General features: G+C 40.2%; 1 protein-coding gene across 2 annotated transcripts in view; it reads right to left on the bottom strand.

Moving 5' to 3' along the window:
* Window positions 1–24,134, bottom strand: part of SLC39A9 (solute carrier family 39 member 9) — a 52,479-nt gene extending 28,345 nt beyond the window's left edge. For both annotated transcript variants that reach the window (XR_006293421.1, XM_043556442.1), the window contains exons 1-2: window positions 23,190–24,134; window positions 2,934–3,042 (exon numbers count right to left, since the gene is read on the bottom strand). Coding sequence is in view for 1 of the 2 variants with exons in the window: in XM_043556442.1 (XP_043412377.1) it covers window positions 2,934–3,042; window positions 23,190–23,285 (205 nt within the window). In the remaining variant the exon portion in view is untranslated. The remainder of the gene's footprint in view (window positions 1–2,933; window positions 3,043–23,189) is intronic.
* Between the last annotated feature and the right edge of the window lie 36 nt (window positions 24,135–24,170).

Below are 24,170 nucleotides of genomic sequence, written 5' to 3'. Positions count from 1 at the left end.
ACAGCACAAGTGGGAGAGGGGCAGAGAGAGAGGGAGACACAGAATCTGAAGCAGGCTCCAGGCTCTGAGCTGTTACACAGAGCCCGACATGGGGCTCGAACTCATGAACTGTGAGATCATGACCTGACCCAAAGTGGGGCGCTCAACCGAGCCACCCAGGTGCCCCAAAAGGAGAAACTTTCTTAACTTGAAAAGGAAGACTTTAAAAAAACCTATAGCTAACACTATACTTTTTTTAAAAAATTTTTTTAGTATTTTAAAATTTATTTTTGAGACAGAGAGTGACAGAGCATAAGCAGGGGAGGGGCAGAGAGAGGGGGAGGCACAGAATCTGAAGTGGGCTCCAGGATCTGAGCTGTCAGCACAGAGTCTGACGCAGGGCTCAAACTCACGGAGTGTGAGATCATGGCCTGAGCTGAAGTTGGACGCTCAACTGACTGAGCCACCCAGGCGCCCCAAGCTATCACTATACTTAATGGTGAAAGACTGAATGAGAATAAGGCAAGGCTGGCTACTTTCATTCCTAGTAAACCTCATACTAGATAGTCTAGCCAGTGCAATAAGAAAAGGAAAAAAATTTTTTAAAGACTATTGGAAAGATAAACATTAAAGTGTTTCTGGAAAGGAAAACAATAAACTGTCTCTATTCATAGACGATGCGATTGTTTAGCAAATCCCAAAGAATCTACAAAAAAATTCCTATAACAAGTTAGGTTTAGCAAATTTCTATATACTAGAATACTGGAAATCAAAATATTTTTACGGGACCATTTACAATCATACTAAAAACATGAATTACTGAGATATAAATCTAACAAAATACCTGCAGATCTGTATGCTAAAAACCACAATACTGGGGGTACCTGGCTGGCTCGTTTGTGGAGCATGCAACTCTTGATCTCAGGGCTTTGAGTTCGAGCTCCATGCTGGGTGTAGAGATTACTTAAAAAACAAACAACCCCCCCCCCAAAAAAAAAACCCCAAAACAAAAACAAAAAAACCATACAAAACAGGGGCACCTGCGTGGCTCTGTTGGCTAAGTGTCCGACTTCAGCTCGGGTCGTGATCTCAGTTCGAGCCCCGGATCGGGCTCTGTGCTGACAACCTGGAGCCTGCTTCGAGTTCTGTGTCTCCCTCTCTCTCTGAACCTCCCTCACTCACACTCTGCTTCTCTCTTTCTCTCAAAAATAAACATTAAAAAAAAAATAAAAAAAATAAAACAAAAACGGGCACCTGGGTGGCTCAGTTGGTTAAGCAGCCTACTTCAGCTCAGGTCATGATCTTGCGGTTTGGGAATATGAGCCCCGCATCAGGCTCTGTGCTGACAGCTTGGAGCCTGGAGTCTGTTTTGGATTCTGTGTCTCCCTCTCTCTCTGCCCCTACCCTGCTCACACTTTCTCTCTCTCTCTCTCTCTCTCAAAAATGAATAAAATGTTAAAAAAAAAAAAAAACAAAAACAAAAAACTGTAACACTGATGAAAGAAATCAAAGGCCTAAAAAAATATGGAGATCTATACTGTATTCATGAATTGGAAAATACAGTATTTTTAAGATGTCAATTCTCCCCAAATCAAGCTTAGATTCAACTCAATCAGAGTCTCACCATATTTTGTAGATACTGACAAGCTGATTCTAAAATTATTTAGAAAGGCAAAGGAACTAGTTTAACCAAAACAATTCTGAAAAATAAGAACAAAGTTAGAAGGACTCCACTATCTGATGTCAAGATATGCTATAAAGTTATAGTCATCAAGACAATGCTGTATTGGCAAAGGAAAGACATGTAGATCAATTGAACAGAATAGAGAGTACAAAAATAGACCAACACAAGTGCTGCAATTGATTTTTGACAAAGCTGCAAAGACAATTCAATAGAGAAGGAATAATCTTTTCAACAAATGGTGTTGGAACTACTGGACATCCATCCATATCCAAAAAAATAAACCTTCACACCATATTCAAAATTAACTCAAAATGGATCATGGATCTAAGTGTAAAACCTAAAATTATAAAACTTCTAGAAGAAAACCAAAGAGAAAATCTTTGTGAACTTGGGTTTAGCAAAGGGATTTTAGATATGACTCCAAAGCATAATTCATGAAAGAAGGAATTGATAAATTGGACTTCATCAAAATTAGAAACTACTCTGTGAATGATACTGTTAACAGAATGAAAAAATAAGCCAATGAGTAGGAGAAAATATTTGCAGATCACCTATCTGATAAAAGACTTGTATCCAGGGAATGCCTGGTAGCTAGTCAGTAGAACATGTGACTCTTTCATCTTGGGGTCGTGAGTTTGAGCCCCACATTGGGCCTAGGGCTTACTTAAAAAAGCAAAAAAACAAAAAAATAACAACTTGTGTCTAGAATATATAAAGAACTCTCAAAAATCAATAATAAGAAAATTAATTAATTAATTAGAGACAGAGACAGAGACAGAGACAGAGAGAGAGAGAGAGAGAGAGAGACAGTAGGAGCAGGTAGAGGGGCAGAGGGAAAGAGAAAAGAATCTTAAGCAGGCTCCAAGCTCAGTGCAGGGCCCAAAGCATGGCTCGATCCCATGACCCTGGGATCATGACCTGAGCCAAAATCAAGAGTCTTAGACACTCAACTGACTCAGCTACCCAGGCACCCCAGAAAACACAATTTAAAAAATAGGCAAAAATTTGAATCATAAAGAACACATAATAAAGATAAACAAGCATATGAAAAAGTGTTTAACATCATTAGCCATTGGGGCATCCAATTCACAAACTGCTAAGGGTGTGTTCAACGTCAAAGATGTCAGAAGAGAAGTTTTAAGAATTCTTCTCAGGGTAGAATTGTATGGCAAATATGAACTATGTTCAGGAAAAAAAACCCCACTAGGCTTCTTTCAACTCTCCACGTCAACAACATCTCTCAAAGAAGGCCCTCTTCTCTCTCTCTCACCCTCAAGAATATCTTCATAAAGTGCATGTACTCCTTCAGGCATGATGACCGCCAGCGCAGTTCCACAGAGAAGACCAGCACCCAGAACAGTCACCAGCTTTAGTCGCTCCTGGAAAGAAAACATAAGAAACTGTTGAAAAGAGGGGTGCCTGGGTGGCTCAGTCAGTTAAGCATCTGACTTTGGGTCAGGTCGTGATCTCGTGGCTCATGGGTTCGAGCCCCCATCGGGCTCTGTGCTGACAGCTCAGAGCCTGGAGCCTGCTTCGGATTCTGTGTCTCCCTCTCTCTCTGCTCTTCTCCCACTTACGCTCTGTCTCTCTCTGTCTCTCAAAAATTAAATCAAAAAAAAACAAAATAAAAACCCCCACTATGATTCGATTCATGGATATAGAAACCCATGATGTACTGCCATGAGGAAAAGCTGATGGCAGACAATATGCAACGATAATCTCATATTTGTAATGCAAGTATACATAAGTAAACTATAAATTAAACATTAACAAAATTTTGACTTTATACTTTATAAACATAATATGTAACATACAATTTGTGAAACGTATTCATAATTGAGCTGCAATGAACACGAAGTACGATGAAAAAAATGTGCTTAATTAATTCGGTACTAAAATGTTCTATGGATTTTCTTTCAAAACTGCTTCACTGAGATATGACTCACATACCAAAAGCTGTAGATATTTAATGTATACAACCTGATGTGTATGGAGATACGTATATACCTGTGAAACCATCATCACAATCAATGCCATAAACGATCTACAGTTTTAATCCAACCTAATCTCGATTTTTTTCTTTCCACCCAATTTTCTTTGAGAGATTGCCTCCCAACATACAAGATATATAAGATTACATTTCAAAGTGTCTTGAAGCAGTGGTGTGCCCTATATGGCTTCCTGGAGTCTTAGCAGTATGAAAAATGATTTAAAAAACTAAAAGGGGGTAGTTGTGTATGTTGTTTATGAAAATGTTTTAATAATTAGTGGTGTATCATGTACATGCTTCACTTTTCTGTTTTAGTTTCCTTTATGAGGTGAAGATAAATAACCGACTGCGTTATCTCTGTTCTCCTACTAAACCTGTGACTCTGAGGCTAGGGGGACAAACATATGTACATACAGACGTATACATACTGTGTCTGTGGGAAAATGGGTTCTTAGTTGAAAGGCTGGTTGAAGCATTAGGCTCCTTCCTTGTTTGGGAGGAAGGAAGGAATCTAGATCTCGTTGTGTCTCCAGTGAAAACGGGGAAACTACGGTTGCAATGTCAGCACCTGCTAATACCTGCTATGCAGCAAGAGAGGAAACCCCCTGCTTCCCAGCACACAGGCCAGGTGGTCCTTCCTACATTCAGGATGGCCGTTACTAGCTACTTATAGATACAGCATTCTGAATGCATCCAGTAGTAGGGGGCACTGGCTTGGGAGGCAGAAAATGGCCCCATGTCCAAACTGGCTCATAATTCAGTACCTCAGCTTTTCTTCTGTAAAGTAAGAACAGTTGTACATGTCTTATATAGGAGGTAACAGGAGAAAGTGACTGAAGCATTTTGGAAAAATGACACCAAACAACTGGTGCTACTATTTTAATATTTAATACCGAGCTATTCTAAGAGTTTTTGTCCTTTACAAGTTACTAAGCTCATCAAAGCACCGTTAATCACAGCATTCATTTGAGACAAACTGTCAGAGCACAGAGAACACAAGACAGAAAAACAGCTGTATTCTGTGTAGAAGGGGACATGGTATGTGAGTCAGTCTTCTCATTTTCTCCAACGAATTCTTAAAAGTCACCTTTGTTTTTAAAAAAAGGTTCATGAATGTAAAGTTTTACTTCTAAGGAAGGACAAAAATAATGGTAAACTGAACTGCACTGAGCAAACCATTTCATTTTAGGGACTTGCTTTCAGAACTCCACGATCAAACTAGCGAATACATTGCTTGGGGAAGAAAACTGTCCTGTCAGCATCTTGACGTTGACCATGGTAGACTCGGGGAAATGGAAATGAAAGACGCCCCTGTAGTGCAAATTAAGGGAAGATGAGAAGAAATGAAACTGATGTACTTAAAAGAAAAAGAGCTGATCGCCCTCAAGAATTACTTGGGTGGCAGCTCACATCATACATAAAAATTAATTCCTGATGGATTATACCTTAATATAAAATCTAGAACTCAAAAACTTTTAGAAGGAAGAATATCTGTGCAGTTTTGGTGCTGGCAAAATTTTCTTATCAAGGACACAAAAAAATTCCACATCAGAACTTAAGACATTTGCTGACCCACTAAGAAAATGAACAGACAAGCTATATACAGGAAGAAAATAGCTACAATACGTACACCTGTAACAGACGCTGTGGGAACACTGTCCACATCAACCTCCTTCAGGTTGGAGACACCTGTTCCCCTAGCCACGGGGAGTGTTGCAGTCTGATGAGACAGCTGAGTCCCTGTGAGGACCTGACCTTGGGTCAAAGGGTACTGACGAACCTCTCCCAGGGCAGTCCATATCCCATGACGAGTCCACTGGGTTGTATGGAGGGAGGTACAAAGCCAGGTCTCCTTGTCTCCATTCAGGAAATCTCTGAAGGGCCATCCAGCTTCAGAGCCTGCTGCAAGGTGAGCTGAGGCCTCTAATATAACCGAATAACAGTTCAACTTCTCCATCTGCTTAATTCTGCTCGTTCTTCCCCAGGTGTTATTCCCCACAGTGTCCCCCAATAAACTTCCTGTGTGCAAATCTCCTCCTCAGAGTCTGTTTTCTGGGGAACCCAACTTAAGATACTGATAAAGAACTTCCACAACTCAGTAACAGGCAAAAGCAAACAAAAAAACCCACACAACAAAAAATGGGTAAAACAGTGAACAGCCACTTCACCAAAGATATACGGATGTCCAATAAGCCCATGAAAGAGTGCTCCACATCTTTAGTCACCAGGAAAACGCAAATCTGAATTACAAGATACCTCTTTACAGCCACTAAAATTGCTCAAATTAAAGGCTGACAAACCTAAGTAATGGCAAAGACACGGAGCAACTGGAAGACTCACGCATTGCTGGTGGGTCCATAAAATGGTACAACCACTTTGGAAAACCGTTAGTCTCATATCAAGTTAAACCAACAATTTCACTTTGGGTATTTTCCAGGAGACATAACAATGTTCACAAAAAAACCTGTGCAAGAATGTTCGTAGATGCCTTCTCAATACTAGGCACAATCTGGATCAGATGTCCATCGATAAGGGAATGTATAAACTAACTGTGATATATTCATACGATGGAACTCAGTAACAAAAAGGAATAAACTACCGCTACATACAGCAACCTGAATGAATTTCAAAAACATGTCCTGATGTTTGAATGAAAGAAGTCTTACACAAGAGTTACTTACTGAGTCTATTTATATGAAATTCAAAAGCAGGCCAAACTAAGCCTTGGCAAAAGAAATCACAACAGTGGTTGCCCCTAGCAGATGGGGTTAGTGGGAAAACACAGTGGCAGGAGGGATTAACTAGAAAATGGCACCAGGTTATTTCTTTTTTAGGATGATGGAAAGGTTCTAAATCTTGACTGGAATGTTAGGTACATTTGTTTACCTTTGCCAAAATTCATCGAACTATTAAGATTGGTACCTTTTACTCTACAAAATTACAGATCTATAAAAATTACCTAGGTAGTAATTTACTCAGCCAGGATCCTTGAAAGGATTCATTTTAGAACCATTCAATTTTAACAAAGCTTCTTCATGGCAACTCTCTGAAACCAAAAGGCATTTCCAAATTTTTTTCTTTTTCTTTTTTTTAAAATTTATTTATTTTGAGACAGAGACAGCACAAGCAGGGGAGGGGCAGAGAGAGAGAGAGAGAGAGAGAGAGAGAGAGAGAGAGAGGGAGGGAGGGGGAGAGGGAGAGAATGAATCCCAAGCAGGCTTCTCACTGCCAGTGCAGAGCCAGACATGGGGCTGGGACTCACAAAACTGTGAGATCATGACCTAGGCCAAAACCAAGAGTTGGACACTCAACTGACTGAGCCACCCAGGCACCTCCCCAAAATTTTTTCTTAAACAATTCATCTGTCATTCAAACATTCCTTAAAAATCACTCATCACAATTTTATGTCAATGACTGCATGGAAAACCCAGTGGTATTCACAATTCTGGACCAATCCACAAATTTACTAGGCATTTACCAAGTGCTTTAAAATATTCTACATTGGCTCATATGAAGTACTACATTGAGACAAGTTATAAAAAGTAGGAGCAGAGGTGAGTTCTTGAGGCTCGCATACGACAAAATTAAGACGCAGGTGAAATTTAAGATAACTGAGGGATACATGCCATCCAGAAGAACTTAGATATCTATGGGCATGAAGAAAAAGACCTTCAAATCAATAAAGTAAACAAAGAATTCTCCTGAAATGTTGCCTTTTAAATTTTAACCTATTTAAAATAATCTAATGCGGGCCACCTGGGTGGCTCAGTTGGTTAAGCCTCTGACTCTTGATTTTAGCTCTGGTCATGATCTCACATTTTCATGAGTTTGAGCCCATGTCTGGCTGTTTGCTGGCAGTTCAGAGCCTGCCTAAGATTCTCTCTCTTCCCTACTCTCTCTGCCCCTCCCCAACCTGTGCTTTCTCTGTCTCTCAAAATAAACAAACTTTAAAAAAATAAAATAATCTTGGGAATGCAAGCTGGTGCAGCCATTCTGGAAAACAGTATGGAGGTTCCTCAAAAAACTAAAAATAGAACTACCCTATGACCCAGCAATTGCACTACTAGGCATTTATCCATGGGATACAGGTGTGCTGTTTCATAGGGACACATGCACCCCCATGTTTATAGCAGCACTATCAACAATGGCCAAAGTATGGAAAGAACCCAAATGTCCAATGATGGATGAATGGATAAAGAAGATGTGGTATGTACACACACACACACACACACACACACACACACACACACACACACACACACACAGTGGAGTATTACTCAGTAATCAAAAAGAATGAAACCTTGCCATTTGCAACTACGTGGATGGAACTGGAGGGTATTATGCTAAGTGAAATTTGTCAGAGAAAGATAAAAATCATATGACTTCACCCATATGAGGACTTTAAGAGACAAAACAGATGAACATAAGGGAAGGGAAACAAAAATAATATAAAAACATGGAGGGGGACAACACAGAAGAGACTCATAAATATGGAGAACAAACTGAGGGTTACTGGAGGGGTTGTGGGAGGGGGGATGAGCTAAATGGGTAAGGGGCACTAAGGAATCTACTCCTGAAAACACTGTTGCACTATATGCTAACCTTAATTTGGATGTAAATTTTAAAAAATAAAAAATAAAAGTAAAAAATAAATAAAATAATCTAACATTTTTATTCTTCTCTCCAAGGTGAAATTACCCATAATTCCATTCACTTATTTCTACGGACAATATTTCTTTTTTGTTTGTTTGTTTATTTATTTTGAGAGAGAGAAGAAATGGGAAAGGGGGGGAGGGAGGGAGGGAAAGAGAGAGAGATAGAGAATCTCAAGCAGACTCCACACTCCATGAGATCATGACCTGAGCCAATATCAAGAGTCACTTAACCAATTGAGCCATCCAGGCGCCCCTCTATGGACCATATTTCTAAATATATTGCAATAGATTTTGTAAGAATGTCCCAAAGGCCCTAGTAAGCTTGAAAACACTTGCATTTCCACGTGCAGCAAAATGTCATTACAAGAAATCATGGTAAGTCTTTAAAGCACATAGTCATGAAATTACATCTCTTTTTTAATCACTTATGAACAATTAAATGCTCTCAGCTGAAAGAATATGGAAAGGAACTTGGTCCAAATCTTTACAAAGACACAACAAAAATTGTTTATTTTTATTTTATTAATCTTTAGGTGCACACTTTAAAAAGAGGGATACTAGCTACCAAAGTTATTGACATAGAATCCAAGTTCAAGAACTCAAAGAAAATGTAAAAAATGATCCTCTCTTGATACACAGATGAAGAACCAAAGGCCAAAGGTGAGAAATAATTTGCTCAAGATCACACGGCTAGGGCTAGTTAGTGGCAGGAGCATGATTAGATTTGACAATGCACACTGTTGCCCTGTACATTCAAAGACAATATCCACCACATGGCACAACAGATACAGTCTGGGAGCGCCTGTGTGGCTCAGTCTGTTGAGCATCAGACTCTTGATTTGGGCTCAGGTCATGATCTCACGGTTCATGAGATTGAGCCCCGAGTTGAGCTCTGCGCTGACAGCACGGAGGCTCCCTGGGATTCTTTCTCTCCCTCTCTCTCTCTGCCCCTCCCATGTGTGTGCGTGTGTGTGTGCATTCTCTCTCTCCTTCAAAATAAATATGTAAAAAAAAAAACCCATACAACCCATTATCTGAAAAAGATAACATGCAATTGTACAACCTCTTTAAACAGTATGAGCCGGAAGAATCCCTCAGCAACATCAAGAGGAAAACCAAAATTATAGTTATATTTGTTCTCTATTGACAGTTTCTAAAGGTCCAGGGCAAAGTAAGAGGAGGACAACGAAGCAAGCTTTTCCTAAGGTTTTATTTCTTCAATGTAGAGGACTATTCTTTCTTCTGAGATTATGCCCTACCTACTTTTTGGTCTTAAAATGTCCTTTCTTTCAAAAAATCATCTGGTGACAATAGTTTTTGTTTTTTAGTGTCTCCACTTGGCAAAATTAAAAACAAGCAATCTTGTGTCAATCTTCCCTAAATTCAAAAGTATTACCAGCCTGGGGCTCAATTAGTTAAGTGTCCAACTCCCGATTTTGGCTCAGGTCATGATCTCACAGTTTCATGAGATCAAGCCCTGCATCAGGCTCTGTGCCAAAATGGCGGAGCCTGATTGGGATTCTCCCTTTCTCTCTTTCCCTCAAAATAAATACATAAAAACTTAAAATATATATATATTACTGGACCGTGAAACCCAAAAGCCTGGAAAACCCTGACTTGCAGTGTAAACATGAGGTCTGTATTATAATACATAAGCAAATTTAGAAACAAAGAATTTGAGAAATTGTAAGAAGAGATCAAGGTAAACATGAGTAAATCAACTAGTTTTATAGTACTTCCTTGGAGGAAAGACCAAGCAAGCTAAAATAACTGCATTATGTTTTAGTTCCTTTTGAAATTAAGTAAAGCACATTTACAAATGAAGTTAAACATCCACTGAGTACTATGTTTGTCCTTCCCCCCAAAATTGTAAGTTCTATGAGAGAAGGGATTTTTGTTTTTAATATACTGCTCGACGTTCAGCAGTTTATAGGACAGAATCTGGCATATACCAGATTCTCCCTAAATATTTATTGGAAGAATGAATTAAATGCCCGGCACCATGCAAAGCACTAGGGACTGGTACCCCCCCATGTCACTGGCTCTAATATCAACAGATACACAAATGCAGTGAAGCTTCATCAGGCCTGGGAAATAGGCCTAACATATTCCTTACAAGTGTAACCATATCAAGAATTTTCAGTGGTTAGCTGCTTTAGAATTTATGCTTCGGCTCAAAGGGTATTCAAGTACACATAATAAAGAACCATAACAGGATTCCATTAAAGCGAATGTGAGGTAATGTTGTCATTTGTCTCATTAATACAACTACCTGAAATGACTTTACTTTTTTTTCCCAAGGAGCTCAAAACCTTGTTTAGTCACCATTTCAATCTTCAACCAGGCAATACAGAGATTATTTACCCTCCATAACTTTTATGAGCTTGATAAATGTCTGCTAACCTTCTCAGGGTGACTAATACTATAGAGGTAACACTTCTGATGAAAAAAAGAACCAGTAGTCAATCACTGCTACCGGTTATAGTTTCCAGTTTTATTTTTTACTAATTTCTTAACTACCCAAACTATTTTAGATGCAATCTGATTTATTTCAAGCACTAGAGACGTGGCTCCATGTTATCTGTATAGCTGTTATTTTTTCACAGAGCTTCACAACTTAAGATTCAATCTCAAAATTGTATATATGTCAAAGTTAAAATGCCGAAAGGTTCTCTCCTTTGCCTTTGGTAAATCACTGTTAGGATGTACTTAAATGAAGAACTACAAATTCCAAGTGTGGTTCAAGATGAAAAGAGAGTGCCCAAAGTAATAATTTCTGTCAGGGAAATGACATATTTGCTCAAGAGAGGCAGGAACCATCCAATGCCATTGGCTTTATGTTATTTCATTTTACAGTTTCACAGCTGCAGCCTGACTGAGCCAAAGGACTGACCAGATGTATTAGTTAAAACAGCTTGTATTCAATGCCATTAACTATCAGTGTAAAGCTTTGAAGTCAGTTTAATTTTCTCGGCAGACACCAACATAGTTAAATGGTTTTTCTTCACTGCTCATACAAACAGTCAAATTATTTGGTTTGATGAAATATAAGCCACTAATTTAAAGCTTTTAGCATTTAAAAGTTTATTTCAATGTCCCTTGTACCATGCTCATTTTAGTACTGACAGCATCAGCTATAGTCTCCGAAAAAATTCAAGATGCGTCACTTATTATAAGACTACTCCCTTCAAAGCTCTAGGCACTGCAGCATGAAATATCCCAAGTGCAGAGTACTACTGTTCAAGCAACAAAGGCCATCTTTATATTCTTACACACAAACCTACTTCAAGGAGGGACTTCCTTTAACTTTACGATATTCACTTTAACTGCTATATTACCTGCTTTTAATTGTCAGTAACAGATGACGAAGAAAACTTAAATATGAACTTTGTCCTTCAAGTCCTTACAGCCGAGACTAGATGCCCAAAGGTTTCCTGCTTCTCAGTTGCCGCAGCATGACCCTGAGCAAGTTCAGTGTCTTCCTCTGTTAGAAGGGCACGTGGCATTGCCAGTATCACCACGTAGGTGCATGACATCAGCTCACTCAGCACAGAGGACCGTGGGCACTTATCTCCAACATCATTAGCAGCACGCATAAAGGGCTCCTAGGCCCCTCCTTCGCAAGAATAAGAACTCAAAACCCGGATACTTGGATAAAAATTCAAGCAAACGAGGCTCCAAATTTGCCATTTTCCCAGTGGCATACAGGCTTCCGCTTTCCTAATTCATTTGACATAGAGGTAAGAACAAGCAATACTTTATTAATGCCGCTTCCTCCAACCTTGGAAGACAGGACTAATTTGTTTTTCTTTTTGAGCAGGAGTCTTTTCAAACATAAAATAACTAAACATAAATGGAAATCCCATAAGACTGTTCCAGTGTGACTACAAAAACAAACACAAACCAAAACCTGTTGGGAAAGAACCTGGGAAAACATCAGAACCTGGCGATATATGTATTATTAATAGATAAGAAGTTCAGTTGACCTGAGAAAATGTAAATAAAGATACATTTTTCTCTATTAAATTAGCAAAGTTTTAAAACTTAACAATAAAAGTATTCAATGTTTGTGAGAATACAGTGTCATTTGCATGTGTTGGAAAAAAATGCATTAAAAAACCTGGTAATACAGATTGAGAACCTTAAGAACATTTATGCCCTTTGATCCTGTCATTCTACTTCTGAGGAAATAATCTGAACTATGTTCATAGCATTAGACACAAAAAGGTTTATTCAACACTATTACTATGGCAAAATTTTGAGAACAAATTAAATATATAAGAATTTCTATGCAGGGGCGCCTGGGTGGCTTAGTCGGTTAAGTGTCCAACTTCGGCTTGGCTCATGATTTCATGGTTCGTGGATTTGAGCTCCGCATCGGGCTCTGTGCTGACAGCTCAGAGCCTGAAGCCTGTTTCAGATTCTGTGTCTCCCTCTCTCTCTGCCCCTCCACCACCTGTGCTCTGTCTCTCTCTGCCTCTCAAAAATGAATAAACGTTGAAAAAAATTAAAAAAAAATTCTATGCATAAAATAACTGAACGTAAACATTAAAAAATGCCTAGAACACAATTTTAGTAATAGAGTGCTTATGTTATACTACCAGCTAAAAGAAGGGAGAATGCAAAATTATACATAAACCACATAATTAACCACGTTAAAAATGTAGACAAGTAGAAAAAAAAGAATGGAAAGAAATAAAAAATGTTACTAGTGATTCTCATTGGACAACGTGATAATAGATGATTTTATTTTCCTTTTACAGATTATCATATTTTCTAAATTTTCACAGAGAGCCTATATTATATAGCCATTCTTTTCAAGGAAAGAATTTTTGTTCATTTATTTAGAGGCTATATAAATAGCCCCTTTGAACTTTGTAAAATCAGTATGAGCTTAGTTTCCTCATCTATAAAGAGGACAAAAATTCTTCCCTTTCAAGGTTACTATTAAAATCAACACAGAACTTGGGGCGCCTGGGTGGCGCAGTCGGTTAAGCGTCGGACTTCAGCCAGGTCACGATCTCGCGGTCCGTGAGTTCGAGCCCCGCGTCAGGCTCTGGGCTGATGGCTCAGAGCCTGGAGCCTGTTTCCGATTCTGTGTCTCCCTCTCTCTCTGCCCCTCCCCCGTTCATGCTCTGTCTCTCTCTGTCCCAAAAATAAATAAACGTTGAAAAAAAAAATTAAAAAAAAAATCAACACAGAACTTAACACATAAACTTACACTGTAGCTATTATTACTATTATTGCACTGTGGTCAGATTAGAAAGCACAATGCCCTTAATGTAAACAGGGAGATGTTTTCTCCTTTATTAAATGGTTCCAAAGGACTGCACTTTGATGTTTTGTAGTTCCAAGTGTTTTCCAGTCTCCCCCTCTGGCTATTGTGTTACAATGTGTCTCCTCTCCTTGCTTCCCCCACACCTCCTAGTTTGCTACTTCTAGTTTTCCAAGAGCTTAGAAATCAGTCCAGCCCAGAAATTCTAGACTGGCAACTCACAAACATGGGCTGTTTGGCCCACACAGTGATGTAACAATATTTGATTCGGTAGCCAAAATGTAAAATTCAGAAAATTTCATGAAAAATCCTGACTTCCAGCTTCTCAAGAGGAGGAAGATTTGGTGACACCAAGGCAGAGGTCGTCAAATGGCCCAAGTTCTTCAGATGACCACAGTTTCCACTACTCCCTAATGACTTCCAGGCACTGACACTGAAGGTCAGCTACCTCACATCATGGCACTTGAACTGCCTTATCTTCCTCCAGGCCTGATTCACTGTTCAGTCTTAGTAGTTATTCGATTTTTATGACCCATTACCCAGTTGTATCAGTCAGGGTCCAATCAAGAAAGAAAAATCATAATTTGAACAGAGAAAGCTTAAAACAGGGGATGGAATAATGAGAAATGAGCTAATAAACTAGACCTCTAAAGAATGTAAGAATAGCAGATAAAAGGAGGAGTGTCTACTGTAAGACTGAGGTAAGGGTGGTCAAAGAGGTCCCATGCGGACTGAAATCCAAACCCTGCTGGAAGGGGCATGGCTGGGGCTCAGTGAAGAGAGGTTAAAGATTCTGGGACCAATTTTGGGGTGTGTGTGTGTGTGTGTGTGTGTGCGTGCGCGTGTGCGCGCGTGTGTGTGTGTGTGTGTGTGTGTTGGGGGGTGAGGGGTTCCCCACATCAAGCAATGCTGGGGCACAGCTGGGTGTCCCACAATCCAACTTAGTTCTAACATTATCTGCTGGAGACATCAGCGCCCACAGGTTAAGGATTCAGTCCTACAAGACTGCCCCTCACCTTCATGAAAGAGGACTTCAATTACCTCCATTCTAACTTTCTAACTGATCAAGTTCTTCTTTCCAGGTTATCTCTTAACTCAGACAAAAGACCCACCCTGAGGGCCAAACATCCCCTGAAGGGAACTGAAACCACCCCCTTTGAAACTACCCCCTTGAGAGCGATAAAGGGCTGCCTAGAGCCAGCAAGACCCTGTATAACTGAGCCCAAGGCAATGACTGACCTGATTATCCTGCATCTACCCATCGGGCCTTGCCCAACATTTTCCTATAGAAACCTGAAAGTATTTTTGGCCCTTTGGAGACAGTTTTGAGATGCCAGTGCACTGTCTTCCCAGCGCTGGCCTCGCTGAAATAAATTCCTTTCTTGTTTTACCACCTCTCATCTCTCTGCCTTTGGGTTTTGTCAGTGGCCAGTGGCCAAACGGGGTGCTCTTGCACCCCTGCGCCCTGGCTACATTCAGACACTGGTGCAAGTCCAGGTTTGTCAGCTGTGTCTGACTGGCTATAAACTGGAGGTCCCAATGATCCCCTCTCCTTGGATTTGGTTAACCTGAGACAGCAGCTCACAGAACTCAAAGAAACATTTTACTTACTAGATTAACCAGTTACTTGTAAAAAGACAGAACTCAGACATAGCCAGATGGAAGAGATACACAGGGCAAGGTATGGGGAAAGGGCGATGAGCTTCCATGCCCTCCGCAGGCGTAAAACTCTTCCAGCACCTCCATGTGTCAATCGACCTAGAAGCTCTCTGAACCCTGTCTTTTTGGGGTTTTATGGAGGCTTCATTACCTAGGCAAGATTGATCAAATCATTGGCCACTGGCAGTTGACCTCACCTCCAGCCCCTCTCTCTTCCCAGCTGGGAATGAAGGTTCCAACCTTCCAATCCCTCAGTTGGTTGGTTCCCCTGGCAACCAGCCTCCAACCCTACGTTAAGTATGGGCGTTCTAAAAATCATCTCATTCACAGCCAGAAGATACCTTTATGGCTCTCATCACTTGGGAAATTCCAAGGGTTTTAGGAGCTCTGTGCCAGAAACAGGAAGACCAAATATATACTGATTATAAGTCACAATATTACAGGCAGAGAAGTTTCTGTGGTGCCACACTGGTGGAACTTGCTGGAAATCTGCACTCTTGGCTGTTGGGGAAAGCTGTTTATGGGAAAGTGTCTTACTGGAGAGGCTCTCCTGCAAAACTGCCAAGGGGAAGTGCTGCCAGTGAGAACTGCTGGGTGCTGGGTGCCGGAGAAGTATGTGCTCAGTGGGAGGCTGGGGCTTGAAAACCTGCCTGCAGGAGCTGGGCCCTGGAGAAGCCTTCCAGAGGCCTGAGAAGTCAAACGTACGCGCTGCGAGGAGCCTGCGGGGGAAGGTGGGCAGCCTGGCCTATAAGAATTGTTGCCAGAATAGTTGCCTAGGAGCCTGCGGGCAAGCATGGACCAAGAAGGAAAAGCCATTCCTCTTAAATTTCTCTCCAGTATCCCCTATTGACAAAGTGCGATGTTGTGCCAGCTGGCAAAGGAAAGATATTTAAAGGGCCCAGATCCATTTCTGCAGAGTGGTCAACGGAGAGTGAATTTGGAGCTGAGAGGCAGTAAATTGATAACTGGCATACTAACCCACTAGAATTACAAAAAATGATACACAGAAGTGACAGCCAGGGACAGTCAGTCTGCCTATTTAGCTAATCAGAGACTTTTCTGATCCTTTAGACTAATGAGGTTTCCGGATGGACAATTTCTATACAACAGAGGTGCTACCAATATTCTCCTTCATCTCTATTATAATAGCCAATATTTTTTAAGTACTATGTTAAGCATGTTCTACTATAATTGCTTTACATATACTAATTCATTTAGTCCTCACAACAACCCTATGAGATAGATACTCATCTTACAAAAGAGTCATAAAATGTCCAAGTAATTTGCCCAGGCTCACAACAGCCAGCAAATGGCAGAGCCACTATCTGAATCTAGTAATTTAGCTCCAGAATCTGTACTCTTAAACATTATGCTCAACTGCTTCACCACAAAACCTATTTCATTGTTTCTTTCTTTATTTTTTTTATTTTTTTTTTTTGCTTTTAGCATCCATCTTGATTCCCCAATTTGCCTTTGTCAAATGCATGAAGAATTAATGACAGGAATATGTAAGGTGTAGAAACTAGGGTATATTTTTTGGTTACTAGAAAACTGACCCCCAGTGACATACAGGGCTTGCAACAGATACTTAGATGTAATTATCCAGTAGTTAACCCCAAGGCCTCATCACTTAAAAATCCATATAACTGGGGCAGAAGAATTTCCAGACCAACTGCTACCTAGTTCTATTTTATTTCAATAAATTAGACATTCAATATTAGTATTTGAGGCAGACTGAGACTTCCACAATTCCATCAGGTTTTAAGAAATACCTGTACTACACTTAGCATTACTACTTATTACCTGGGATTTCAAACTGAACTACAGAAGATCTTAAACCTTGTTATCATTCAACAAAGTTGCACATCTAAATTCTTCAATTACAGGAAAGGTTAAGACTATCACATACAGAGGCATTCTGAATTCATTTTAGGTCTTCTTCCCTCAAAAACAATGCGAATTCTTTTTTTTTTTTTTTTTAACGTTTATTTCTTTTTGAGACAGAGAGAGACAGAGCATGAACGGGGGAGGGGCAGAGAGAGAGGGAGACACAGAATCAGAAGCAGGATCCAGGCTCCGAGCCATCAGCCCAGAGCCTGACGCAGGGCTCGAACTCACGGACCGCGAGATCGTGACCTGAGCTGAAGTCGGACGCTTAACCGACTGAGCCACCCAGGCACCTCCGATGCGAATTCTTGAATATCACAATTTACAATTGACTTGATTACAAAGCATGAAATTAATTTTAGACAGTTCAAAATGGGAACTGCTTCAGATTCTAAGTTGGCACGTGTCAATTTAAAGGGCATTTAGGATATATTCTGCTCTTTCTTAAAGGTTTCAATGCTATTTGAAGGTGGTTTACCTCTAGTTTCAATTCTGCTACACTGACAAAGCACAAGGCAGGAGATGTACTGTGGAAGGTAGAATGTCCGTGATGTTAAAGATATTCCTAATTTGGGGAGCTAATGGAGATAAAGTCAGTGGTGTTAAGATGTTCCTAATTTGGGGAGCTAAGGTGCCAATCTAGACCCATGGTCTTTCATTCCTTCTTTACAGCGTTCATCAGAAAAGGAAATATCTAACGGTCAAGTGCTTTGGACTGGCAGTCAAACTGACTTAGTTTCAAATCCCACCTCTACCAGTGTCTACCACACTCTCCAAGCCTTGAGTATGCACATTTGTAAAGTGAAGTATACCAGTACCTATCTGTCTCCTCTTGGAGATTAAATAAGATACCATATATCGGTGCCTGGCACTTCACAGAAGGAGCTCAGTAAGCATTAACTATTATTAATATTATTAAACAGATAAGTTTCTTTTTTTTTTAATGTTTATTTATTTATTTTTTTCAATGTTTTATTCATTTTTGAGACAGAGAGAGACAGAACATGAACGGGGGAGGGGCAGAGAGAGAGGGAGACACAGAATCTGAAACAGGCTCCAGGCTCTGAGCCATCAACCCAGAGCCCGACGCAGGGCTCGAACTCACGGACCGCGAGATTGTGACCTGGCTGAAGTCGGCCGCTTAACCGACTGCGCCACCCAGGCGCCCCTAAACAGATAAGTTTCAATAGCACTTATCCACATAATATCCTAGGGAAAAGAAAGCTTTTCAGGAAAATATTGGACCAGATTTTATCTAGTTTTTATTTGATCCAAACATTTTTATCAAGCAAAGACACTTATGAAACAATAATCTTCTAAGACATAAAGTTACTGATTGTTTTCCAGGTATGGGTGGAGAGAAAGCAAAGTGTAAACTGTTTGAATTTAGAAATGAAATTCCAAACAGGCATCACATTTATTGCATTACCTGAAGAGAATAAAACGTTAATATACCAGACAATGCAAAAGCCCTTAAAAATACCACTTTGTCACATCTATTTCAAAAAGAACCAATTGTCAGAAAAGCATGCTGAACAAATTTATTCCTTAGACACAAATGTCTGTTTTGTTGGTGACTCAAAGTCCCAAGATACTTATCATGAATGAGTTATGATAATTAGACATAAAACTTTTAAACAAATGAAAAATAAAACAAAGCTTAAAATGAGAACTAATGAAGAAAAAAAAGGCAAATACTAAGAAAAATACTATAAGGCAGGCAGACTAGAGAAGACTTGGTCTCTCCAAATGGAACATTCATGGTGAATAGGAATGCCAATCCCCAAACAAGACCTTTCAGATTCCAAACAAAAATGCTGAGAAGTTTCTGTAACTGGAGAATGGGATGGAGGAATTCTATTAGGAGTCTGTTTCAAAATAAAGTCTTAAAAATTATAACTTAAGGGGCTCCTGGGTGGCTCAGTTGGTTAAGCATCCGACTCTTGGTTTCGGCTCAGGTCATGATCTCACAGTTCAGGAGTTCGAATCCTGTGCTGGGCCCTGTGCTGACAGTGTGGAGCCTGCCTGGGATTCTCTCTCTCCCTCTCTCCTTGCCCCTCCCCTCCTCTCTCTTTCTCTCTCAAAATAAATAAACTTTAGAAAAAAATTATAATTTAGAACAAAGTTCTAAAAATGAAAACCTTAAAGAAGTTTTCATAATCCGTAAGGAGTATAATCCTCAACATTTTCTAAAGTTCTTATTATGGCCTAGAATACAGCCTCGCCCTTATTTTAATTCATTACATCCTCACAACAATCCTATAAGGTCATTTCAAAGGAAAGATCTGGCTGTTAAAAGAGCTTGTTCAAAAAGCAACACTGATTTTGAACTACGCTACCTGTCCCAGACAGTTCCCGGGGCTTGAGCGCATTACCGGTCATCTTGAATCCCTTACTGAAGTGAGAGCAGCACTACTTTCATCTGCATACCTATGGGTTTATACGATTTTAACGCAGGAAGAAGATGGCATTATAACCCAAACCGGTCTGCAACAAGAGAAGTGTGAAACTGAGACAAAGCCTTCAGAACACTGTATATGATAGAAACATTACAATTATATAAGTAATTGTATGCCTCTTCAATATGATTACACTGCATTTGGGCTTGTAGTTCATATGCCTTTTTTTCCATTTCATTTTTTTAGTGTTTAATTTTTATAAATATATTGGTTTGCAATAGAATGGAAATTAAACAAGACCAAAAATTAGTCATCTACCAGACAGCTGGAGGAGCACTGCCCTAGAGCTCTGGTGCGAACAGCTTGCTCTCTGTTACCAGCTCTGTGGCAAAGAGGAGACGTGCTCAGGTAAGTAACAATCCTCAGATAACCCATCTAACATCTCACTTCGGTCTGTTCTCACTTCGGCTGTTAACTTCATTCATCAGTCAGAGCACTTGCTAAGCTGGGTTAATTCCAGCTAACGTTAAGTTGTAGGCTCTTCACCTACTTACGTAGTGTTTTCCTTTAGAGCCAAAGAAAACTGCTCGTTACCAACTGAATCTAACATCGTAAGATAGTACTAACCTAGTGGTTCCAACTCCTTTACCAGATGGGATTTCACTTGTGTAAGGCATGCTCTGGCCTTCTTTACAACTTTAGTTTTTCTCCTTCCCATATGCTGAAGAACAGAGCATCTTCAGCATCAGTTGCTCATAAGTATTTTCAAGAATCAGAGATTTTGGGGCGCCTGGCTGGCTCAGTCAGTTGAGCATCCAACTTCCGCTCAGGTCATGAGAACATGACTTGTGGGTTCGAGCCCCACATCGGGCTCTGTGCTGACAGCTCAGAGTCTGGAGCCTGCTTCAGATTCTGTGTCTCCCTCTCTCTCTGCCCCTCCCCCACTCGTGCTCTGTCTCTCTTTCTCTCTCTCAAAAATAAGTAAACATTAAAATAAAAAAAGGAATCAGAGATTTTCCTTTGCTTCATTTTAGAAATCACTTAGGCATAAAGGAAGCAAGAAAGAAGTTACAAAAGCATCAAGAAAGTTGGTCTGGGGGCAAGGAATGCCGAAGACAGTGATGAGATCACTGTCACATAAAGCCGGATGGTCAGATACAGCAGGTAGGCACCACTGCTGTAGCAATTTTCAGGTTACTTAATTTTAACTCATTTCTAAACACTAATTTTGCCACAATTAATGGGTTTTTGAACTTTTATTCCTGTCTGAGAAATTCTAAGGGGAAAATACTGTATTGAATAAAAGCAGCAGCTAGATTAAGAACATGAGTAAGAAGCGTATGTTTCCATATAGATGAAAGTGAACTGTAAAATAAATTAGACTGGTCTTTTTACTTATAATAATGCTAGTCTCTAAGAAAAGCCAGATTTCCTTAAAAAGTAAAGTTGTTCAGGGGCTCCTGGGTGGCTTAGTTTGTTAAGTGTCTGACTTGATTTTGGCTCAGGTCATGATCTCACAGTTCATGGGTTTGAGCCCCCACGTCCGACTCTGCGCTGGCATCACGGAACCAGGTTGGGATTCTCTCTCTCTCCACCTCTCTCTCTGCCCCTCCCCTGCTCATGCTGTCTGTCTCTCTCAAAATAAATAAATTAACTTAAAAAAAATTTTTAAAGGAAAGTTGTTTAGCCAGTATAGAAGCTTAGGAACTATTTGCTAAAGGTAGAAACTGCTTCCCAGCCTCCATGAATGAAGTTTAGTTTTTACACATTTATCATCTCACTAGTTTCATGATACATCAATATATAATAGTATAATCTGTCTAGAAAAAATGCTTAATTTCTAGAAGATAAAAAACATCAGTTGAATTCTAACATGTCTAAGTTATATATAATTTTCATTTTTATTCCAAGAGCTCAAAATGGACTGTGCTTGCTGTAATAATAAAAGAATATCATGAATGTGATTTATAGCATTTTAAGGCCTACAGCTGGAAAAGACCACTTGACCATCAATTCAGATAGCCATAAATGACATGTCATACTAATTATCTTTATTAATGGCTTGGTTAATTACACCACTCATGTACACATTTCCTTTCAGTGAAAAAGAAGATAGCAGATCGCATATTGCAAAAACCACTCAAGATGGTTCAAGAAGATACTGAAACTGGAAAAGTTCTCAGCACTTTATACAAATAAAGTTTCATTAATCTCTTATTTGAAGACATTATAATTTTTGATAAATGCTACCTCAGTTAAGTTTTTAAATATATACGCCAACTTAAATCTCACAAATATTAGCCCTGATAAGGCCAGTTCAATTCTAATGCAGTTAATAGAAAATATGATTCAAGGCAGAATAAAGCAAGCTTACAAAGTACTGGACAGCAGGTGGCCCAAATGAGTAAAGCAGGCTTCAGCTCTAGCCAACTACTGCCTTCAGGGAATACAGACAAAAAAAAAAAAAAAAAAAAAAAAAGCAATAACAACCTTAAATACTGTGGGTTAGGTTTGGTCTATCAGTTTGCTCTCTCACGAAGCTCTTTCAGGACTGGCGGTGAAACTGGGCCTATTTTACTGCTGAACCCCTAAATACTCATGAAATCCTGTTCCTTCCAAATGTAATGGGTTTTCTCCCCTAGATGTCTGAGCTCTGTGCATGCTGTGAACTCTTTATGAGGAACTTATCCGCACTTTTAACTGAACAATGCTTCCACCTTTCTTCCCCACTCATTAATGTTTGTGCAAATAAGGACAAATGTACAAATTAACCAAAATGTCAAAACATATTAACAAAAATTTCATTTCTAAGTAAAGATCTGAAACAACTTCAAATATGCATTCCAATGCTCTCTTTCTTTAAAAGGAAATGTGAGTTAAGAACAATCTAGTTTTCTTATCTTCATTCGTTAGCATGAATTCATTTTTGTATTAACAAAAAACTAATTCAAAAAACCAGAAAATTTTGGATTCTAATACAAAAAAATTACCTCTCCCCCCAAAAAACTATGCTTCATTTCCTCAAAAAGATAAGGTATATTGATTTCAATGCATACAGACAAATAATATTCCCCATTTATGTTCCTTGATAGCAATCTGGAAACTTGATTCCTTGGAACCTCTGGGAATCCAAAGAATGTTATGGTACCTCTTTCCAGGAAAATGTGCAGAGTCCTAAATTTTTGTATGCAATTTCACAAGGTTCAGAGTACCCCAGGATCTTCAGTGGATCCACCCACCCCAAGTTAAGGGCTCTAGTGCCTAAAATGAGGTTTGTTTCTATTATGAAATGTTATGCATCTTTTTTTTTTAATGTTTATTTTTGAGAGAGAGAGAGAGAGAGAGAGAGAGAGAGATAATGAGGAGGGGCAGAGAGGGAGACAGAATCTGAAGCAGGCTCCAGGCTCTGAGCTGTCAGCACAGAGCCCAACGCGGGGCTCCAACCCACCAACAGTGAGACGATGACCTGAGTCCAAGTCGGACGCTTAAGCGACTGAGCCACCCAGGCGCCCCGTGAAATGTTATGCATCTTTTAAAAAGATAGTCTTTCCTACGAAGATCTTTAGCTCTGAGCTTAATTGAGGAAACCGCTTCCCTTTACAACTGTCAGTACTTCCTAGCAGCCATCCTGACAACTGACAGAAAATTGAGAATTTCTTACCTCGGAGAAATTAACAGCCAAGGGCACGATTCCAGCCACGTAACATCCCACCAACATAGCCAGAGACAGCAGACTAATGGAGATGAAATCATCCATTCTGTCCTCCTTTATTTACCCACCGCCTCCAGACTACAAATTTTCAGAGGCTTCAAAGGGTGCTTAGGTTCTTAAACGCGTGTGGTGATTCCAAGACAAGTGGACTTTCCAGTTTTTTCGTCCTCCTCACCAACAGATGTGTTCACGAAACCCTTCTCTGGAACGCACCTGAAAACAGTCCCTTTTTGCTGATATTAGCACCAGAGAGAACTTTCAGAAATCTCAGGTCCCAATCCCTGTTTTCAGACGCCAGTCACTGGATTCCCTAGGGTTAACAGTTAAAGGTATGCAAAGGGCGATATCTTCAATCGTCGGAATGGTGGCACAATGGACCCACTCCCTCCACAACGTCCCAGGTGGCAGCAGGAAAAGGAGGAAAACCCAAGCAAACTTGTTCGTCCTCCCGGCTCCCCTACCTCCTTGGGGCGGTTCTCGCCAGCCTGGGACCAGCCCACCAGTCCCGGCAAACTCTCCTCCGGGTCTAGAATGGGGAAAGAGTCCTGCAGGTCTCTACCGATGGGCTTAGGGGTTCAGCAGCGAAGGTGATACAAAGCTGTCTCTGCCCTATACCCGATACTGCCCATGTTACTCCACTCCGCTGGGCCTTGACCCAGAGCCACCGATACTACAGCTGCCATGGCCGCCAAGTGGCACCTCTTCATTACATCCACTTCCGGATTGCTTCACCGCCCCCTCCTTTAGAAGAGTACTTCCGGGTTACAACCGACCTATGGCCCAGGAGGCTTATGCTACCGCCATTTTTGAATAGGGCCATTGAAAGATATCTGGAGTCGCAGTCTATATCGGTGATCACTCTAGGCGCCTGTTCAATAACAAGAGTACGGAAGACAGCGTCTTGAAAAGAAATGATTATTTTTCAAGTTC

Source organism: Prionailurus bengalensis, chromosome B3 (assembly GCF_016509475.1).
Source record: "Prionailurus bengalensis isolate Pbe53 chromosome B3, Fcat_Pben_1.1_paternal_pri, whole genome shotgun sequence".
Taxonomy (NCBI): domain Eukaryota; kingdom Metazoa; phylum Chordata; class Mammalia; order Carnivora; family Felidae; genus Prionailurus; species Prionailurus bengalensis.
Note: the sequence above shows the minus strand (reverse complement) of the source record. Positions and strands in the feature narration are given on the sequence as shown.